Consider the following 19,989-nt stretch of genomic DNA (forward strand, 5'->3'; position numbering starts at 1 on the left):
ACTGGTAGAAGCGTTCCTCTTGCAGATATCAACGTCTGTCAAAATTACATGATTAAGACGACTGAGGAATTAATTTTAATTCTTGTGAAGCGTGATGTTGTCGAGCAGTTTAGAAATTTGAATATTATGAAGGCATGCGAGCTAATTTCTCCATGCTTTTATCACCCCCGTAACGCCAGTGGCACTCTACCCATCAACGTGCTAATCCATACATTGTACAGCAATATGATACACCATGTCCCCCCCATTTCTTAATATGACTCTCCTACGTCTCTCAACCTAACTCTCACTTAAACGCCGCCTCCCCAGGCACATCCTTAATTTTCTGTAAGTGTGACCCCAGCCTAACGACCGAATACTTAATCAATCGCGGGTCCAATCCCATCGTCCGTCGAAGCGCGTGCTGTGTCTTTGCAGAGCTATCGAACCGCATGATGAAATGGTGACCAGTATGGTGAACCGACTGTAATTTGCGCGCGGGCTTAGGGAGAAGGAAGACGCCCCAATTCGTGATACCACGTACGACGCCGCCATTATTGAGGATGATGCTGCCGGCAGCTTTGGCAATTCTAGAAAAGGTTAGGATGTGGCGTACTTTGGATTGATCAGGAAGTGGCAGGTTAGGGAATAGAATTGCGAGGATGTATGGGATAGGTACGAGTGAAGGAAAGGCATACTCTTTCACCTCTGAGAGCTTGCCCGGCCGGACCTAATATAGAGTATGTTAGCAAAGCCTTCCGTAACTCCCTTTCAAAACACTTAGACTCACAATCCCAATTAATTCGTACAACATCTTATCCTATCTGTCTTTCCAATCTTTAGCTACAAACTTCAAAGGCGTCGGAAAATTATTTCGTTCACCTCCGGCTTGGCATCCATCGTCATGCAGATGTAGGTAAACCAGAGCTCCCACGTTTCTCAAGGACCCCTCTGAATAACTTTCAACATGGCAGCCAGACTCTCAATCGCGCGGACAGCGCACCAATTTGCCTCTGCTGCGCCTCGCAAACCTTGTCTACAATTCCAATCACACTGCAGAAGATGGCAGAGTGCGCAAGTGCAGCGGACGCGGTTATTTTCAGTATCAGGAGCGGGTCAGCAAACCCGAGACCTTTTTTTCCACCAAAACCGTACAATTTAATGCTGAACAAGGTCATGGTGGCTGATATTGTAGACAGTGCGAGAAAAGAAATATACAGAAGACCATGAATGGATCGAGCTCTCTGAGGACGGCAAGACCTGTATTCCTTTCCACTCCGCCTACTCGAATGACTAAAATATAACCACTAATAACTATACTTTCAGGCACGCTTGGCATCTCAACCTACGCAGCAAATGCCCTTGGTGACGTCGTCTTTATCGAGCTGCCCCAAATCAACATGGAAGTCGGCTCTGGAGACGCAATCGGAGCGGTGGAGTCAGTGAAGTCTGCTTCAGACATCCTGACACCAGTTAGTGGTATAGTCATAGAGGCCAACTGTGTGCTAGAAGATAAGCCAGGCGCCATTAATCAAGACCCAGAGGGCGACGCGTGGATTGCGAAAATTAAGATTAAAAAGGAACCCACGGGGAGACTTATGAGTGCGGAAGAGTATAGGCAGTTTACGGAAGATTAGAGTCATAGTGGAGGTCGGAGCTTTTTCAACTTGATGGAGTACACATCATATGGATGGTTTAGGTGTTTTTGCTCTTTCAACAATTGAGCGCTTTTCAAGAATTGAATGACAATGAGTTGAAATGGTCCAGTGAAACCCCCCCCCCAAACGCACATACAAAAAAACCCTGCGTTCAAAGGACATCTACATTGCAAAGTAGTCATGCAGCCCCTTGTAGTCTCTTGGTCATGATTTCACTTCACTGATTCATGCGCTAGAGACCTCTGAGCGTTTCAAGTTTATACGTACCACGAATTAGCGTCATACAGGGCCTAGTAGATTTCTTTTACAGTTCTACTACCATTATCTCATCACTGATATACTTAAGCTTCTATACTTTCAATGTTTGCCATGTTCTTGAACTCTCCTTCGCCATTTCAATTAACTTAATCACCTTGCTCGCATCCTCTGCGGCGACCGGAACTTCCCCTTTACCCTCTAGAGCTTTGGCAAATACGCGATAATATTCCGTATAAGTTGTAGGTCGAATAGTGGGGAGCCTGGAGCTAGCTAGTGTGCCATTTGTAATTGTTGTCAGCGTGCCTTTTTGAGTCAGCTAGGTATGTTTTTCTTAAAAAAAAAAGTATTGACAGGGGCCAGGGGATTTGGGTTATCTGACAACAAGCCCGACCACATGGATAATCTGAGTATTACCAAACTAGCTGACCGAAGGCACTATCTTTTGGCCTCTCTTGTCCACTCACTAATGATATATGAAAGAGAGCACATACCATAGTGACATTCTGGTTCTACTCCAAACTCGGATCGTGTATCGGAGCCAGGCCTCATCCCAGCTTTCAGCTGATCCTCTTGAACGTCGAGATGGCACTAGAAAAACTTAGATTAACCTTCGTCGATATCATCAAATTTCAGTCTCCTCCAAGAAAAGAAATTACCTTCCTGTAACTTCCCTTATCACCTCTTACCCAAAACCTCAACTGTTCGCTCTCCGGACTGATGCACGCCGCTTTCGCCGTAGCCATCAGCCCATCTCCATAGTGCAGAAGAACCGTGAAGCAGTCCTCACCACCCCTACTCTCTCCCCCAACAATCGTGCTAGTGCGTTGATTCCCAACAAATGCTGTAATCCGCTCCGGCATCCCGAACAGATGTACAACTTGATCTAGCAGGTGCGTTCCCAAATCATAAACCTGGCCCACGCCCGGGAGGGCCTGTTGGCGCCATGTCTGCGGGTTTTCTGGCGTGTGCCGGTCGAAGTGCGTCTCAAACTCCACAATGCGGCCAAGCACGCCGTCCTTGATCAGCTTTTTCAACGTCAAGAAATCAGCATCCCACCGCCGGTTCTGATACACTGTCAACAACTTCCCAGTCTCTTTTGCTATCCTCGCCAACACATCTGCTTCCTGGCTGGCGGGCACGAACGGTTTCTCAACCACAACGTGCTTGCCGGCTTCCAGCGCCGCTTTGGTTAAAGCGAAGTGAGATTCCGGGAGCGTGGTGATGATGACAATGTCGACATTGCTGTCTGCAAGCATTTCCTCAGATAAGCGCCATATCTTGACGCCAGGAAAATCTTTTTGCGGGTCGGCATCTGGCTTGGCCGTCCGTTGCACGATGCCATAGAGCTTAAATGTAGGAGCTTCGAGGAATGGGATATGGAAGATTTTGGCGGAAAGGCCATAGCCGATTAGGGCGACGTTGTAAGAGGGCGACATTGTATTGCTGTAAATGAGCTCGACGTATGTGAGTGGTTGTGAGCACAAAAATATTACTAGGTATGGCAAGAGAAGTTTTCTAGGAGGTCTGCAAAGTAGCTCCACCTGCAACTACACACTGGGAGTGGGTGCAACGGCAGGTGGAGCAATTTAGCAGCTACATCATTCATGGCAAGGCTTCCCGCGCCATGGCCGCTCGAGTCCCCGCCAGGCCCGATCTGCATGTCTTCAACACTCATTGCCTGGCCGACATCCCGGCTTCGTACAATAACCGACTTGGAAGCCCGAGAGACGGCAGTGACGGGTATCGAGGACTTAGCGAGCATGGATTCAGACGCCGATCCCGACGGATGGCCCGTGGGTCCGACAAAGAAACTGGCGGAACCTATGTGCAATGGCCTCTCAACATCATATTCGCCATCCACCATCAAAGACTTACTCCCATCACCTAATAGTATAGCTCAATCGATTCTCTAAATCTCCTGCCAGAGGTATTCTTCGAACCCCAGTTTCTCTTTTGGAAGCGCCTTGAAAGCCTGCTTGGCAATCCGAATGATACCTGACTTGTTCAATGCACCTGCTGGCTGGTGGCCGGAAATCGTCCACGGGCTCCATCCCCCCATGAATAAGCTAGGAGCGCTTCGATGCCTCAGAATGCTTCACCCGTTCGAAGTTTCCGAAGTCAATATCCAATCCGCTGCCAGCTGAGTCTTGGGATTAATATTAACACGGAAAAGAACAATGAAAGACTAGGATGAAGAACAGTAGAGAAACTGTCGATCGGTAGTCCGTGCACCAATTGTGAGAAAAGAATGAGAACTCTGTCTATTGAATGTTGCTCTAGAGCCTCTATATATATATATAAGAAAGGCGTAGGAAATAGGAAAGAGAAGGGGGGTAGGGGGTGGTAATGGAAACAAGGGGTAGGTGACCGAGTCAATGACTAAGTCAATAGGTAGGTAGCTGAGTCAGTAACAAGATAACCTGATTTAGGTCAACACACCCCCCCAGCTGATTAACTGGTAGGTAATTGGCTGGATATACCTAAATAGGAAATATCCATAGTGTTAAACTAAATAGAAACCATCCGAAAATAAGAACTTAATAAGGAAATCGGGTAGATAGGTTAAATAATATAATTAAATCTAACTATAATAGGGTCTTAATATTAATTAGATTTAGTTATTAAATAAAGCTTTTATACTTCTGCCTTAATAGGGCCTTTATAAGACCGTTAGCTGTTATATTAGTAGTAGGAACCCACTTAATTATAATTAATGTCACGGCACTGACCTAACGTATACTGTTTCATACTATCTCGTACTGTTTCCTACTGTTGGCTGGCCCACTACTAGTACCTTAGCGGCCGGCCCTACTATTTATATATAATACCCCCTTTCCACCTTCTTCTCCTCTTTATACTATAATGTAGTTATTTAGTCTACTTTATTATAGCACTATAATAGTTTGTGGTATCTCTAATTGCACTCTGTTGCGATCTTTATTTTTCCTAGTCTACTATCTCCGTTTTCCCAGCATAATCGCGACCCGGCGCGACCAACAATACTATACTACAGTCCTAGACAATCTCAGCATAGTCTTAGTATAGCCTTAGTACAGTTTTAGCAATCTTAGTATTACAGTTAGCCTTATAGATTCTAATTGCCTTACCTAGATCTTCTAGAATGGGCGACTATAATATAGATAACGTCCCGCCAACAAACCTTTGTAAAGCGCTCGCCCGCCTCTTTAACACCTCCTATACTAATATCGCCTAGGCGATTAGGAACGGTTTTAAATACCTAAAGGACCTTAATATAGCAGGAACCTTTTAGCAACTCTTTATATATGCAGCCTTCTTAACTAGTATTAAGAGTGGCCTTTAAGCCGTCTATAGTAAAGGCCAAGCTATAAAGTCCTAACTTAAAAAAGCTTAACATAGAATTAACTCCCTTAAGATACTTAAACTATATATTAAACAATACAAACAGTAAGCCCTTATATATACTAAGACTATATAAAACCTAAGCTTTTAAATTACTATACTTACTAAGACTATTACTAATAAGAACCCTACTACTAGCTCCCCTCTTTTAACTAAGCCCCGTAGAAAAAAGTATAAAGTAAAAAATCTAACCCCATTTAATAGTAAGGGATCACTAATTAAAAAGTAAAAAAAATTTAAAATATAGGAAATAAAAATCTAAGGCGTTTTCTAGAGGGATGTAAAGTGCTTTAAAACCCTAATAGACGAAATCCTCTATATATTAGACATGCTAACGGATAAGGCTTATAACTATATTAAATATAGCCTTAATACGCTATGTATATACCTAAACAACCTAAGTAAATAGACCTTTTCTAACTAAGAGTCTATATTTATATATATAAGAGGATACTATAAGACTATAGATACAACCTAAGCGGCTAAAAATAAGTTAGATACCTTAAACTAAGGTAAGCGTAACTACTAGTCCTAGAAAGTAGAGCTTAATAAGTTAATAATTAAAGTAAATAAAACTAAGGAATAAAAAGTAGATTTGCTTAAGAAGAATATTTCCTATCCCTTGACCCGTCTGCGTCCAACGCCAAGGCTGCACAGACAGGAACGCGTAAGAATCAGGTTGAACAGGAGCTTCTTATTGGCTAGATCCTTATCGATAACGTTGGACGCACGCCGACGGGTTAAGGGATAAGATAAAGGACCTAGCCCTTACCCTTAGCTATAAGATTAGTAATGCTAACTATAAAGGCTAAAGTAAGTAGATAGATATATTCGCTTATAACCTATAAAACTATACCTACTATACTAAGTTAAATACCGCTAAGCTAAGTGCCGCTAGCGGCTATTAACCTATATTACTATAAAATGACCTAATAGACCTAGACGCTGTTAAGTTTAGTAGCGGTAGTAATAGCCTCCCTAACAACATCTAAAGACATTATATAAATAATAGACTTTATATAGCGTGTGGTTAACCTAGCCACTAAAAAGATACTTATAACCCCTAGTAAAACCTAAATCCCCTTCTAATACTACTACGCCAACCCCCCTTTAGCTGCGGCGGATTCTTTAATAGAGGGGATAGTAATTAAGGCGGTAACTATAGATAAGGACGTAGGTTCGGATATAGAAACCTACCCCTATAATTTCCTTCCCTAACGCAGCCCTAACTAATAGTCCTATATACAAACTATAGATAAGTACTCCGTATTACTACTAACCGCAAGACCGGTTATATTATTAGTGAAGTATCCCCTAGTATATATATACCGTTAGAGACCAATATATTAGGATATACTAGCTAAGACTATAGCTATTAGCTAAGCCCTATAACACAGCCATTAAAAGGCTAACCCTTAAACTAAGTTGCCTTTAAGGGTTAAAACCATATAGGGAGAAGGATAAAAAGATTAGATCTATACTACTAAATTAGTTAAACCTTATTCTAAGCTAGCTACTATTTAATCTTAAAATAATAAACAATAATAGAAATTCTATCCTTATTTAGACTTACCTCTCCTTACTATATAACCTACTCCTAAAAGTTCTTATTAAAATAGTAAGCCTTATTAATAGTGGTAGTATAACACCAGCGTTTATAGACGAAGACTTGCTTATAAAAAAGCATAATATTATAATAAAAAGACTCCTAGTTCTAAAACCACTCCGTCTTACTAACGGACTCTAATCCAGCTTTATTACCCATTACTTTATAGTAAAAATAATAATCGGCTACTATATAGAATCTATGCTTTTCTATATTATAAAGTTATTACCTTTAACACTAGTAATTTTTAGAATGCCCTAGCTTAAAAAGTATAACCTAAGTATAAACTTCCCTATTTTAGGGCTTAAGTTTAACTCTAATTACTATACCTATAACTGTCTTTTATAGTATATCCCTAATTATAACCGAGTAGCATTATATAGACGTATTACACGGCTAACGCTTAAATACTATTAGCTAATAGTAGAAGAGGTACCTAATACTAGTAAGCTAATATATATAGTAAACAAAATAGAGATTCTAAAAGACTGGACTACCGCCTTACCCCTAAGAAATACTATCCCGCCCCTAAGAATATAAACACCGCTAGAACTATAAGTCCCCTATATATACCCGCTTAACCTAGGCTAGCTAATAAAATACCTAACTCTAAGTTATTTACTATACGCATATATAACCGCGTGTATAATAGTTAAAGGTATTATAGCTAAGACCAAAACCAGAGTAATTAAGACCTCCCCCCTATAACGCCTAACCTTATATCTATCTCCCGCGCATACTATATAGGGCCACCACTACGTTTCCGCCCCCTAGGGCCAACCGAGCCGCGCTAGCCTAGCTATAGCACTAGAGAACCAAACACGCCCTAAACTGGACGATATTAGATATACTTATACCGTTAATTTTACCTAGTTCTATAAATAAAAAGGCGTAAAGGTAATAAGGATCTATATAGCGGAGCTAGTAGAACTAGTTAAATAAAAAGAATACTAATAGCTACTTAAAAAGCTGCCTATAGGCCTAATAGAAGTACTAAACCTGTTAGAAAAGTCTTTCCGCTAGCTAGTAGAGGGCGACTATATAATAGAAGAAGCCCGTAAAGCGCTACCCCCTTATTTTTATAATTTCCTTAAGATAAACCTAAAAACTAAGCCTAAGTCTCTATGCTAGAAGATAGTTAATACTAATATTAAATTTTTTTAAAAGGCAAACTGGATTAACCTATAAAGATATTTTATAATGCTTACTAAAGAAGTTCCGCGAATATATTAAGTACTTTCTCCCTAAGAACGTAAATAAGCTGCCCCCTTACTAACCATAGGACTATAAAATTAAGATTATCCCTAGAAACTAGGCCCCGTACTATAAAAATAGACTACTTTTACCTACTAAACTTAGGTGTATAAAAAAGTGGATTAATAAGATACTAAATAAGGGTTTTATCCGCGAATTAACCTTATTAGCTACCGTACTACTCCTCCTTACTGCTAAGCCCAGTAGTAGTATATAAATTTACTATAACTACTAAGGCCTAAATACAGTTACTATTAAGAATTAGTACCTACTACTACTAATCCGTAAAATACTTAACGTACTTTATAGTACTAAGTACTTTACTAAACTTAATATAATTTCTGTGTTTAACTAAATCCGGATTACAAAAGGCTATAAGTGGCTTATAGCATTTATTACACAGTTCGGACTCTATAAGATACTAGTTATACTATTTAGCCTCTATAACGCATCCACTACGTTTTAAAACTATATTAATTATATCTTATATAACGCCCTTAACGACTACTATACTACCTACCTTAATAACGTCCTTATCTTTTCTAAAACACGTACTAAGTATACTAAGTATATAAATAAAGTTATCTAAAGACTCGGTAATACTAGACTTTAGATTAATATTAATAAGTTTAAGTTCTACTCTACTAAAACAAAATACCTCGGCTTAATTATTTTAACTAATAGTATAACTATGGACCTTAAGAAAGTATAGGCCTTACAGGAATAAAAGGACCCAATATTAATTAAAGAACTATAATAATTTCTTAGCTTTACAAACTTCTACTAACAATTTATTTAAGGCTACTTTACCGTTGCTATACCTATAATAAAACTCCTAAAGAAGGATATTGGATGGCTATAGGGACTAGAATAAGCCAAATTGTTTAAGGCCCTTAAGGGAGCCTTTACCTTAGCACTAGTACTAGTATACTATAACTATATAAAGAAGACAGTGGTAGAGACAGACGTATTAAATTAGGCTTTTAGCGGAGTCCTTTCCTAGTATAATAATGACGGTAAATTAAAACTGGTTATATTCTTCTCCATAAAGCACTCTATGCTAGAGTATAACTATAAAATCTACGATAAAGAACTTTTAGCTATTATTAAGGCTTTAGAGGAATGGCGTCCTAAGCTATAAGGGACTAAGGAGCCGTTTAAAATTATTACCGACTATAAGAACCTATAGATATTTATAACTACTAAGCAGCTAAATTAACGCTAAGTCTAGTAGACAGAGTTCCTTTTATAGTTTAACTTTATAATTATATACAGATCTAATAGTAAAGCCACGCTCTTTAACGCCCTAAGCTAGCTACTAAAAATAAGGCCTAAGGACGCTAATAATAAACGCCTCCGCTACCGAGCCTAAGTTATTATACTATCCTAGAAAATTAACCCTATAATTTTTAGAAGAATTGCTATATAAGTCCCATAACTCTAATAATACAAAGTTTATAGCCGCTCTAGACCCTAAAATAGCCGAAAAGTTATTAGATAAGTTAATTTAATTAGGATACTAGGAGAATAAACTCGTAAGAGATATAGTAGCGGCCCTACGTAATTAAAAAGCTCGCCATTAGCTAAAGAAGATTAGGAAATTACTTTGTTATAATAAGTTAGAATATAGTATTATTAACGGACAGATCTACTTCTGCTAATATCTCTTTATCCCTAACGCCCTAGACCTCCACTTAGAAGTTATCTATCGCTTTTATAGTAGCGGCCCCGCTAGTTACCCTAGCTAGGTTAAAACCCTTAACCTTTTAAACTAAATATACTAGTAGCTAGGAATCTCCCAATTTATAGCTACCTTTATTAAAAACTATGCCCTATACTTTTGCACTAAAACCCCTTATTCTGCCCTACCTAGTTTCTTAAAGCTATTAGAACTACCTACTTACCCATAGACTAATATTTCGATTAACTATATTATAACGCTGCTGGTATACTAATGCTATAGTAAGGTATATAAATATATCCTTATTATTATAGACCGCCTAACTAAAATATAATACCTTATTTTAGTAATAGGACTCTTAATAAAGGAGCTAGTTAATNGCTTTNTTAATAANNTATATAAGCTCTANNGTNNACTAAGTANAATTNTNTNNAATTANNGTATATAATTTATTAGCAACTTCTAGCAATAACTAAGTAAACGCCTTAGGATAACTTTAAGACTAAGCTTAGCTTAGTGCCTAGAAACAAACAGCTAAACTAAAATTATTAACGCTACTATAAATAAGTACCTTTATGCTTTTATTAGCTTTATATAAGACGACTAGGTTAACTACCTACTACTTACTAAGTTTGCTATAAATAACTAAGTTAATAAGAGTATAGGCATCTCCCCATTTTTTGCAAATTATAGCTTTAACCCTTACCTTAGAATTAAACCTGCTGGCCCTTACCTATTAATACTATTAATATAAGTAAAGAAGGAGTTCTTCCGCGTAGACATTATAGCCAACTGCTTTAAGCGGATATTAATATAGCTTAAGGCTATAGCCCGGATTTTATAGTAACGCTATAAAGATAATACTAATACCTATAGGGATAAGAGCGTGTTATTTTATAAAGGCGATATAGTTATAGTTAGCTTAGAAAATATAAAGATAAATAGACCTAGAAAGAAATGGGATAATAAATAGAACGGCCTGTACCCCGTACTTGCAGTATACTAAGGGGCAGTTATAATAGACCTCCTAAACTATATCTAAGTAAATAAATCCTTTTATATATCTAAGGTCCGCCTCTAGGCTGCTAAAGAAATCCCTAGCTAAGTAAATATTAATACTATAAAGCGCCGCAATATATAAGGATAAGTAGTAGAGAGAGATAATAACGGTAACATAGAAGACAAATAGGAGTTTAAGAAAATCCTTAATATATACAATAAAGACCCCTAAGGCCTAACTTATAAGATTAAATAGAAATATTATAAGAATATAACCTAGTAGCTAGAAGAAGACCTAAAGGGTTATAAATAGGCTGTATAGCGCTTTTATAAGTAATACCCTAAGAAGCTAAGACCCCTAGACTGGGTATAAGATAAGGAAAAGTTATACTAAGGTTATAGCCGATTACCGTGTTAAAATTTATAGTGGTTAAAATGTTATAAAACTTTAACTAGTAGTTAAAGTTGTTTAATTAGCTAGATTTTTTCTAAGAAACGCCACGCGGATTAATTTAGGTAGTAGTATAGAGTTCTACCAACCTTACTTACTAAACTAACTAATTAGGATTTTCTATGCCCGGTATAAAAAATCGCTATTAGCTTAGTTAAGGGTAGTAAGCGAAACTAATATCTTTATAGTAAAAAATAGGCGACTTTAAATACTACCTATTTTAGAGTTATTTATTTAGTTTAGGGACCAAACTATCTAGGGAAGAGAAGTACTGTTACGGCACTGACCTAACGTATACTGTTTTATACTGTCTTGTACTATTTCCTACTATTAACTAGCCCACTACTAGTACCTTAGCGGCTGGCCCTACTATTTATATATAATACCCCCTTTCTACCTTCTTCTTCTCTTTATACTATAACGTAATTATTTAGTCTACTTCATTACAGTACTGTAATAATTAAGCCCTTTTAAACTTCCTAGCGAAGCTAATATTAGTAAATATTTATATAATAAAGCTTTATATTTAATTAAGGTCCATTCTTAGTAAGCAGTTAAATTATCTATTAGTTATTATAGCTAATTATATACTCTTTAGTTATATAAAGTTATATAGCTTAAAAGAAGCGCTACTATTAAATTAATTTAGTAGCTGCGTTTAATAGAGCCTTAAGCTTAGCTTTAGTGCTTTAGAAACTAGTAAACATCTCTATAATAGTACGTTGGAGTATCTTTCTTCTTTAACGTTCTAAACGGTATAGTAGGGGCCTTATCCTTAGGAGCCTTGTCCTTAAAGCCTCATCTTTACAAGATCCGTTAATTAACTCACCCTAGAAGCCTACTATATTAGCACTAAACTAATCTCTTCTCTTCTAAGCTATCTCTATTTATTAATAGTTCTAATATATTTTAACTAGTTAATCTATAAATATTATCTAATTACTAGCCCAGTTATATTTATTAAATTTAACCTTCTATATTAAGGCCTAGTTTAGCAATACTGGCTCTACCACTATTAAAAAATCTCTAATTACTCGGTCGCCGTGTACGTCTAGCAATTTAATCTTTTTACAGTCGTTATATATCTTCTCCCACTGCTATAGCTAGGCCTTAAAGTTCTAGTTCTTTAGGCCCTTTTTAACCTTAGTATATTAAGTGGATAGGTATAGCTTACGTACTATATTAGTTGGGGCAACCCTCTCCTTAAGAGCCACTAGGGTGTTGTATACTAAGTCGGTACCTAGTATATAGGTATTAAGGTTCCTGGCTACTATACCAGTAATATAGCTTTATAGGGAGATTAAAGCTGCCTTCTGCTTCTTATATTCCTTCTTTACTATCTTATACCTCTTACGGAGAATTTAAGGCTTATCCTTCTCGTCCTTAGAGAGAGCTATATATAATATTATTCCTAACTTCACATCTTAAGGCCTAGAAAAGACTGGTTTAAGTAAATAGGGCAACTAATCCTATTTAGTTAAGGGGTCGACGTATTCCCATACGTCTCCTGTTTAAGCTTGAAGCCTAATAAGGTTAATCCATTCGTCCCAATCAGCTTAGTTCAATAATATCACCATCGTGGTAATAGCTTGGGTAGGTTAAGAAGTTATATTAAAAGGTGCTTGCAGAGACAAACAAAGGATTTAATAATAAGCAGCAATTTAATAGGGATAGAATCAATCAAATTAATTAATCAAATTAGTTAAATAGGTGCATTATGGCAAGTCACCCGGGCTCGTAACTGTCGATCGGTAGTCCGTGCACCGATTGTAAGAAAAGAATGAGGACTCTATCTATTGAATGTGGCTCTATAGCCTCTATGTATACATAAGAAAAAGGGACAGTAGACTACGTCGGCGACCGAGTCGTCGACCGAGACAGTAGCAAGACGGTGGTAAGGAAACCCGTTTCAAAACCTGACCTGGATCGACACGATAAAATCGACTTCGAATTGCATTCTCCAACATTGTGCAGGCTGCTTCCATATAAAACTAGCTATGTCACGGTGCATCTGTATTTCAGTGCTCCTCATTGTAGCGGAAGAACCCATTTGCGTCAAGTATTGGTGGCTCGTAGTTATGTGACTCCAGATCAAGAGCTGATGAAAAGGGGTCGAAAACTTCGTCCGCCCTATAAGGACTCGGGCCGTTCGAACTTGCAATATCGATGCCCCCAACTTCGACTATACTCCGAATGTTATTTTCGTTCCAGTCACGCTGACGCAAGTCTTGAATCTTAGCCACAATTTCATATCCTGCGTCTTTCCATTCCAACAAGGCCACAATATTTCCTTTAGCCAACCAATATTTCGCTGCTTCTGCAATTACCCAATCGGTGATTTGAATTTCTGAACCTTTTTCTTGCAGGAGTTGGAGAAAGACTGGTCTATCCCCTGAAAACTTTATAGCAGTCGTGACCACCATATCAGTCATCTCGACTTCTAATGGCCTTTCTTGAAGAAACAATCGGATAATGGCCTGCCTACAGTCACTGTTGCGTATTGATGCGATAAGCACTGGTTCTGAAACGCGTATATCATGACTCCTTTCCCGAAGAATACGACCCACAAGCTCTGTCCCATGGTCAGAATTTCCGGCTGCGGCAACGAATACTGGTTCTGTGATTTGAAACTCTGCTCTGTTCGCTTCAAGGAGAAGAGCAAACATCCTTGGCCCAGTTTTTCGGTTGCTCACTGCTGCGATGAGGACTGGTTCCGTTATCTTGATCTCCGATCGTCTCATCGCGAGAAGAAAAGCCATCACCTCAATACTCGCTCTAGAGCTGCTCGCGGCCTCGACAAGCACTCTTTCCGTAATCTGAATTTTTGTTCCTCTTTCTCTTAGGAGGAGAGCTATTGCTTTCGTATTTTCATGCCCATTACCCGCAGCTGCTACAACAACTCGTTCTGTAATCCGAATGTCCCCCCTATTCTCTTTCAAAATAATGGCTATAAGCTTTGCCCCTACGATAGAGTTGCCCGCCGCCGCGACAAGAATCCGTTCCGTGATTTGAATCTGCGTCCCTCTCGTTTTGAAGAGTAAATCCATCACTGTAAGACAGTCATTCCTTTCAGTGGCATTTTTGGCCACGGCCTCTATCGCACCTTCTGTAATTGTAATTTTGGAGTTTTCTGTCTCAAAGAGAGACAATAAGACTCCGCGTTGCCCTTTGATATGATTATGCAAGGCCGCTTCGATTAGTTTCTCGGTTACCTGAACACTTGGAGCTCTTCTCTGTAGTAGAAGCTTGAAAACTTCTGTTTTTTGCTCCCGTGCTGCTGTCACGATCACATCCTCCCCAATTGTTGCATCTAATGGCATTTCCTGAAGAAGTAATTGTAGCATTGCCGGGTTTATTCTTGCTCCGTAATCGATTAATCCAACCTCATCCCGGTAAATGAGTTCTTTGATCGACTTCCCAGTGATTTTAACGTCTGGCGTCTTCATTCGGAGAATGGTCTCGATATCTCTTAGTTCAACATTCACATTGTTCATTGCGCTCTCAATTGCCTGTCTCGAGATTCTGACTCTAGGATAATGCTTCTGTAACCTCTGTATTGATTCTGATATGTTGCTGGCATACTGCGCTATTGTAAGCACCGCTTCTTCAGACGATTTTGCCCGTAGGCTCATGGCCCGATAGAGAGTGGTCTCCATCTCACCGTTGCCCAAGCTAAATGAAAGAGGTGTGATTGAACCGTGATCGGTAGCGAGAGGATTCACACTGGGAAAGCTGAGGAGTAATTTCGCAACCTTGAGATGTCTACCCACAACAGCCCGGTGCAAGGGTATCCTTCCAAATCCGTCACTAACGTTGAGATTAACCCGACCATCCTCTAGAAATACCGTCGATGTAGATGCTTGAGAATGAGCGGTCAATGAGGCATTTTTACGAAGTATTACTCCGTTATTGGCTTTCGCTTGGGTGATGTCTTTGTCTATGAGAGCCTTGAGTGCGGAGTATATGCCATGTTGTGCCAAGAGGTGTAATAAGTTCCCCAACCCGTCGTCTATAAGACCCTTCGTTGCTGTCATCATCTTTTCAAGAGAATACACGTGTTCTGGAATATCATTGGATGGCCATTGAAATAGGTCTAGAAGATCTTCTTGGAGACCACCTCTTTCTTCCACTCCTTCTAAATGTTTTGCCCATGAGTGAATTGAGTAGAGTAAAAGCGGGAACTGTCGATTAATTGCTGTTGTTTCGAACACAGTCGCGGTCGATATATTGACGGTCAAGGTCCGAATTTCTTTCATGCCAAGATAACGGAGGCAGGACCTCGAAAGCTGGAAATGGCTCTCACGGCCAAAATCGTTGAAGCAGAACAACCACCGATTAAACCCACTTTGTGCCATGAAATCCATTACGGATTGATGAATGAATTGAACTATGCGTTCATTTCCCTGCACACTGATCTCTGCGAGCCCGCGTGATAGGTCTTTGATCTTCAACTCCATTTGTGCTTCGTTTGTTGCGTACTCATCTCCTTCCTGGTATTCGACGATAGAAGTTTCACTCATGTTCGGCTCTAGAACCATCGCTTCTCGAAGCTCGCGGACTTGTAAAGGCCTCTCAGAGAAAGAAATCCATTGAAACAGCTTCAGAGTGTTCTGTGGATCATCCAACCCGTCGAGAAGTGTTTCGTAGATGTCTTTGAGTTCTGAAGGTGTTTCCTTGATCATCTTTAAAACAGTCCTTGGTCCTTTGCCTTTCCATTGGAGCTTTACTGCCTTCTTTACCACCAATTTGACCCATAAGAATACTCCCTGGGCCTTGCCCAGCACTTCGCTCTTGATCTCTTGCACTAGTTCGCTCTGCATATGTTCGCATTTGACCTTTTTCTCCCAGTAGTCTACGATGTCGGCGCTGTTGCGTTTATCTACAGGGACAATCGGAATGTGAGGTAGACCTAGCTCCGGGAATTCTCGGTGAGAAAAACAGATCTTGAGTTTCAGCCGTTGATCGATGCTGGCCCTTCCTAGAGCCCCGACAAAATCATGTGCTAGGTCGTAGGCAACTTCAGAGCCAGCTTCATCGAGCGCGTCAATATAAAGAATTATGGAATGATCGCGACACAAACTCAAGAGAATGTTCTCTAAGAAAACACGTAGTTGGCCTGCCTCCCACCTCACGTTGTCTGCCTGCGTGATGTGTTTAGCTCGGAACTCATCTGTCAGATTTGAGCATTCTCTCGGGAAATACTGGAAAATTTCATGTAGGAGAGATCGGAATAAGCCTTCGGGGGTCTTCTGAAGCACGACGCCGCGTCCGTGAAAGAAGAACGAGGCGACCACGGCACTACCCTTTTTAGCATGGTCAACGGCAAATCTCATCAACGTCGACTTTCCACATCCCGGTTTCCCGGAAATGTAGAGAGTGCCGCATGGTTCGGTTAGCCATTTTGTATATGTAGGGTCTTGCAATAGCCAAGTGCAGGTGTCATCCTCTCGACGTAGCTCATCCATATGGTACCGCGAATTCATTTCTGGGAATGCGAGAGACTTCAAGCAGTCTGAAGGGTGTCACTAACATACGCTCTAATCTTAGAAAATTACGTCTCTACTAGATCACTAACCAGCCTCGTCTTTTGATAGCTCATGAAGGTCCCCTAAACCGATTAGCCGCCAAGCACCTGAAGACTTTATGGGAACTTACTGTTCACTCGACGCCTAGGGAATCTTTTTCCAACAACATATTCTCCATTCTCGACAAATTTATCCAAGCAGACCTTAACTCTCTCATACTCGTTGTCAAGGGATGAGAATTTAACAAGATCTTGGTGAGTACGGTTCATTGACCGAATATAATGTCCGGTGGTTTCCCAAGGTCGACCGTGAGTCGCCGAGGCTACGTCTAAGAGTACTTCGGGTTTACCTGTCAGTTCCCAGGTTCCATCATCCTATGTACGAGATTAGAAGATAGCTGATAACTTATACGTTACCCTATCGAACTTACCCTCTGCTTGGCGGTGGGTGACTGCTTTGTTTCGTAGAAGGAGATAATTTCGGAGTCTTTGAAAGTGAACACTTTGGGGAAGTCCCTACGATGAATGCGTAAAATATCCGATTGCCTTCCTAGTTGCTCAACGAAAAATCTATTAGGCTGATCTCCAACTATCGGAAGTAAATACTGGGTTTCCATTCCAGCATTAGGTACTCCGAAGAAGAGTATTCCACGGATGGATTTTAAGTTGGCTTTGTCTGAATCATCGCCTGATTCTGTTCCACCCATTCGAATAAGTGTCTGCACTCATATTAACAATAAACTTATTGGCCAACAAAAAGATGAAAACATACCGCTCTAACAAGTACACCGCCAAGACTATGGCTGATGAGTATAAGCGGTCTTTGTGGGCTTGTGGTCGGCATGCTAGTTTTCTTGAAACGCGGGTAATTTCTTATAAGCCGGATCGCTTCTTGCAACTCACTGGCAACGTCGTCGAAATTTGCGAAAGATGTGCTCTGAGCTATCCTGCTGTCGTATCCGTACACAAAGATTCTAATGTTGGGCAGATCGTGCGAAAGGGAATCCCGAAGCCACATATGTGACCCTGTCCTCTCTTTGAAAGATCCGAATGCATGGCCCCCTAGGCCTGGCACTGCAATCAGACTGTGATGATTAGCATCGGACGTGGAAGAATGTGAGTAATACTCACTCTATACTACATTCAGAATCTTTCGCCGAGTGTAATGGGGTTAGCCCCCGAAAATGAGTATCCAACACCATTCTTTTACGATTGAGTCGCTGGTTTTCTTCGTTATTCTGGAGCTGCTCGTTGGGAATCAACAAAGCCCATTCATCCTTTCCGTCGCAAGTAATCTGGGGTCTCTTTGTTAATTCCACAGTCGCGATCTTCTCGCTTTCCCGACATGGATCTTCAGCAAGTGACGAAATTGCTACTTCATCACTATTGTCCAGAGACAGAACACTCTTAACGAGTTTCTTCACTTGCTCCAAATCAAATGAGCCTGGTATGCCACGCAGTCTGTATGTTCGGAGCTTGTCCTTGCTACCTAGTGAACGAGGCGGCGTTTCCTTTTGGCGAGTGTCGGGCGTGGTCAATCGATCAGTTGCCGTAACGCGCGTGATGTTCCAAAGTATAACGGCGGCTAAGATGAGTAGGAAGGAGGTTGTAATAGTAGGGATGAGAGGGAGGGCAAACATGTCTAGCATGCCCTGTGCGACTCTATTAATGCTCGGTACAAACATTATCCTCGGAATTCTCGCATTACCGATATGAAGCGACAGGCTTTAACATCTAGAGTCCGCCATAAAATAGCAGTTTTCTTGTGGGACAATATGCGTTATCTTTGATCGGAAGGATAGCTTGGTGGTTGTGAAGAGAAGGCTGGAAGGGATTAAATGGAGGATCTCCCGCTTGAGTGAATCTTTGCGGCTCAGATTCGAGAACATCCAATGAGACTTCAGTATTCATATAAAGCTCATGATTGGACACAGGGAACTGAGAAAAGCTACATTTGCCGCGGGTCCTGCAACGTCGCAGGCGCCACTTCGGCTCCCCGGTCCTAAGTGTGGTCGCACAGGGCGAAGAGCAGTTCGGCAAGAACTGCATCAAGTATCTGAACAGTGAGCACTGGCTACAAACATACCAAGTAAAAGATATTGGCCAAAATTGTGTGGAAGGTCTTGACAGTCGGGAGGGTCACAGCTAGTGGTCTGGGTTGTACATACTGTAGTAGCTCGTGGCGCACGCAAGTAAGTATGCTAGCAGGGAGGATGGCCGACCCGCTCCGGCCACCCTTGTGGAGATGGCGAGAGCGTAACTACTATCCCATTGTGTCTTCAGCTTCATGCACTTTTAGTTCCCGCGCACTATGGCTGAGGTTTAACTCCCCTAGGCGTAGAAGCGCACGTCCCAAACTCGAAGCTGCTAGTCGCTGTGTGCTTTTGCAACCCCTTTGCAAAATATTCGGTTTTCCGATTGGTCACAACTATAAGCTAGAAATAAGTTGGTTAAGTCGGCCCACTGCCCCAGCCGCGAAGAAAAGCCCGGTGTCAACAAAGACACCATGGGATCCCTTCGTCTGGCAAGTTTTCATGGACTTTTCGTATATGCACGCCTCAAAAGCCAATCTAGAGGCTCTATACTATATAGAGCTTGGTGTTGAAGCCTCTGGTCAGTGCGGTAGCAAGGGTGCTGGCGCCTCATTGACGCTTGAATATTGCGGTGAACAGTAGCGACGTGGCCAGGAAGCCTATAATATTTGGTGTAGTTAATCTAAAAGCTTCAATATTGCCGCCGTCTATTTAATTATTTAATTGTCAGTAAAATATCGTTCTTATGCCGCCTAAAAAAAGTTGTACTCCTTCGGCTCTGAAGCCTCTAAAGCCTCTAAAAGTACCTCAAGCCTAGGAGTCCTATTCACAATCCTTTTAAGTGACGCAGTATACACACGATAGCGTGTCGGCAGTAGCTACGCAGTAGGCAGTGGAGGCTTAGCCAAGCAGCCAGATGGAGGATATTAAGGACGAATTAGAAGCCTCTTTTAAGGCCCGCGGCGAGACTGCTGAGGATAAGGCAGATAAGGTAGATAAGACTAAACTACCAGAGCTGTTAGCTGAAGAAGTTATAAGAATAGGCCTTCCTGCTGTTCCTACTTTATAGGAGCCTATAGCTGCTGTTCCTAAACTAGATTTTAAAGTTATTAACCTTCTAAATAAGTTAATATTCGGCGTACTAGTGAGCCTATTAATGGCATTA

At 40.7% G+C, this 19,989-nt stretch overlaps 4 protein-coding genes across 4 annotated transcripts; 1 reads left to right on the forward strand and 3 right to left on the reverse strand.

Annotated features, from left to right (window-relative positions):
- Positions 1-57: 57 nt before the first annotated feature.
- Positions 58-793, reverse strand: K441DRAFT_638682 (mitochondrial 37S ribosomal protein bS6m; the record flags this gene model as incomplete). The annotated part of the gene is made up of 3 exons (XM_067646549.1): positions 58-569; positions 678-709; positions 770-793. The coding sequence occupies 3 exons, from the start codon at positions 791-793 to the stop codon at positions 287-289; spliced, it is 339 nt and encodes a 112-aa protein (XP_067502651.1). The 3' UTR covers positions 58-286.
- A 135-nt stretch (positions 794-928) lies between these two features.
- On the forward strand, positions 929-1,895 carry K441DRAFT_661914 (glycine cleavage system H protein-like protein). Its single transcript, XM_067648962.1, has 3 exons — positions 929-1,094; positions 1,179-1,241; positions 1,306-1,895. Exons 1-3 carry the CDS (start codon positions 947-949, stop codon positions 1,614-1,616), a joined length of 522 nt encoding a protein of 173 aa, XP_067502652.1. The 5' UTR covers positions 929-946; the 3' UTR covers positions 1,617-1,895.
- Positions 1,754-3,463, reverse strand: K441DRAFT_661916 (putative NAD binding Rossmann fold oxidoreductase). Its single transcript, XM_067648963.1, has 3 exons — positions 2,552-3,463; positions 2,387-2,483; positions 1,754-2,198 (listed from the first exon to the last, which is right to left on the reverse strand). Exons 1-3 carry the CDS (start codon positions 3,329-3,331, stop codon positions 1,987-1,989), a joined length of 1,089 nt encoding a protein of 362 aa, XP_067502653.1. The 5' UTR covers positions 3,332-3,463; the 3' UTR covers positions 1,754-1,986.
- Positions 3,464-13,707: 10,244 nt separating this feature from the next.
- K441DRAFT_697330 (uncharacterized protein) lies at positions 13,708-18,431 on the reverse strand (the record flags this gene model as incomplete). Its single annotated transcript, XM_067652964.1, has 7 exons — positions 13,708-13,788; positions 13,835-16,779; positions 16,843-16,875; positions 16,923-17,166; positions 17,223-17,510; positions 17,564-17,876; positions 17,923-18,431. The coding sequence occupies 7 exons, from the start codon at positions 18,429-18,431 to the stop codon at positions 13,708-13,710; spliced, it is 4,413 nt and encodes a 1,470-aa protein (XP_067502654.1).
- Between the last annotated feature and the right edge of the window lie 1,558 nt (positions 18,432-19,989).

Source organism: Cenococcum geophilum (genome assembly GCF_001692895.1).
Source record: "Cenococcum geophilum 1.58 unplaced genomic scaffold K441scaffold_28, whole genome shotgun sequence".
Lineage (NCBI taxonomy): Eukaryota > Fungi > Ascomycota > Dothideomycetes > Gloniales > Gloniaceae > Cenococcum > Cenococcum geophilum.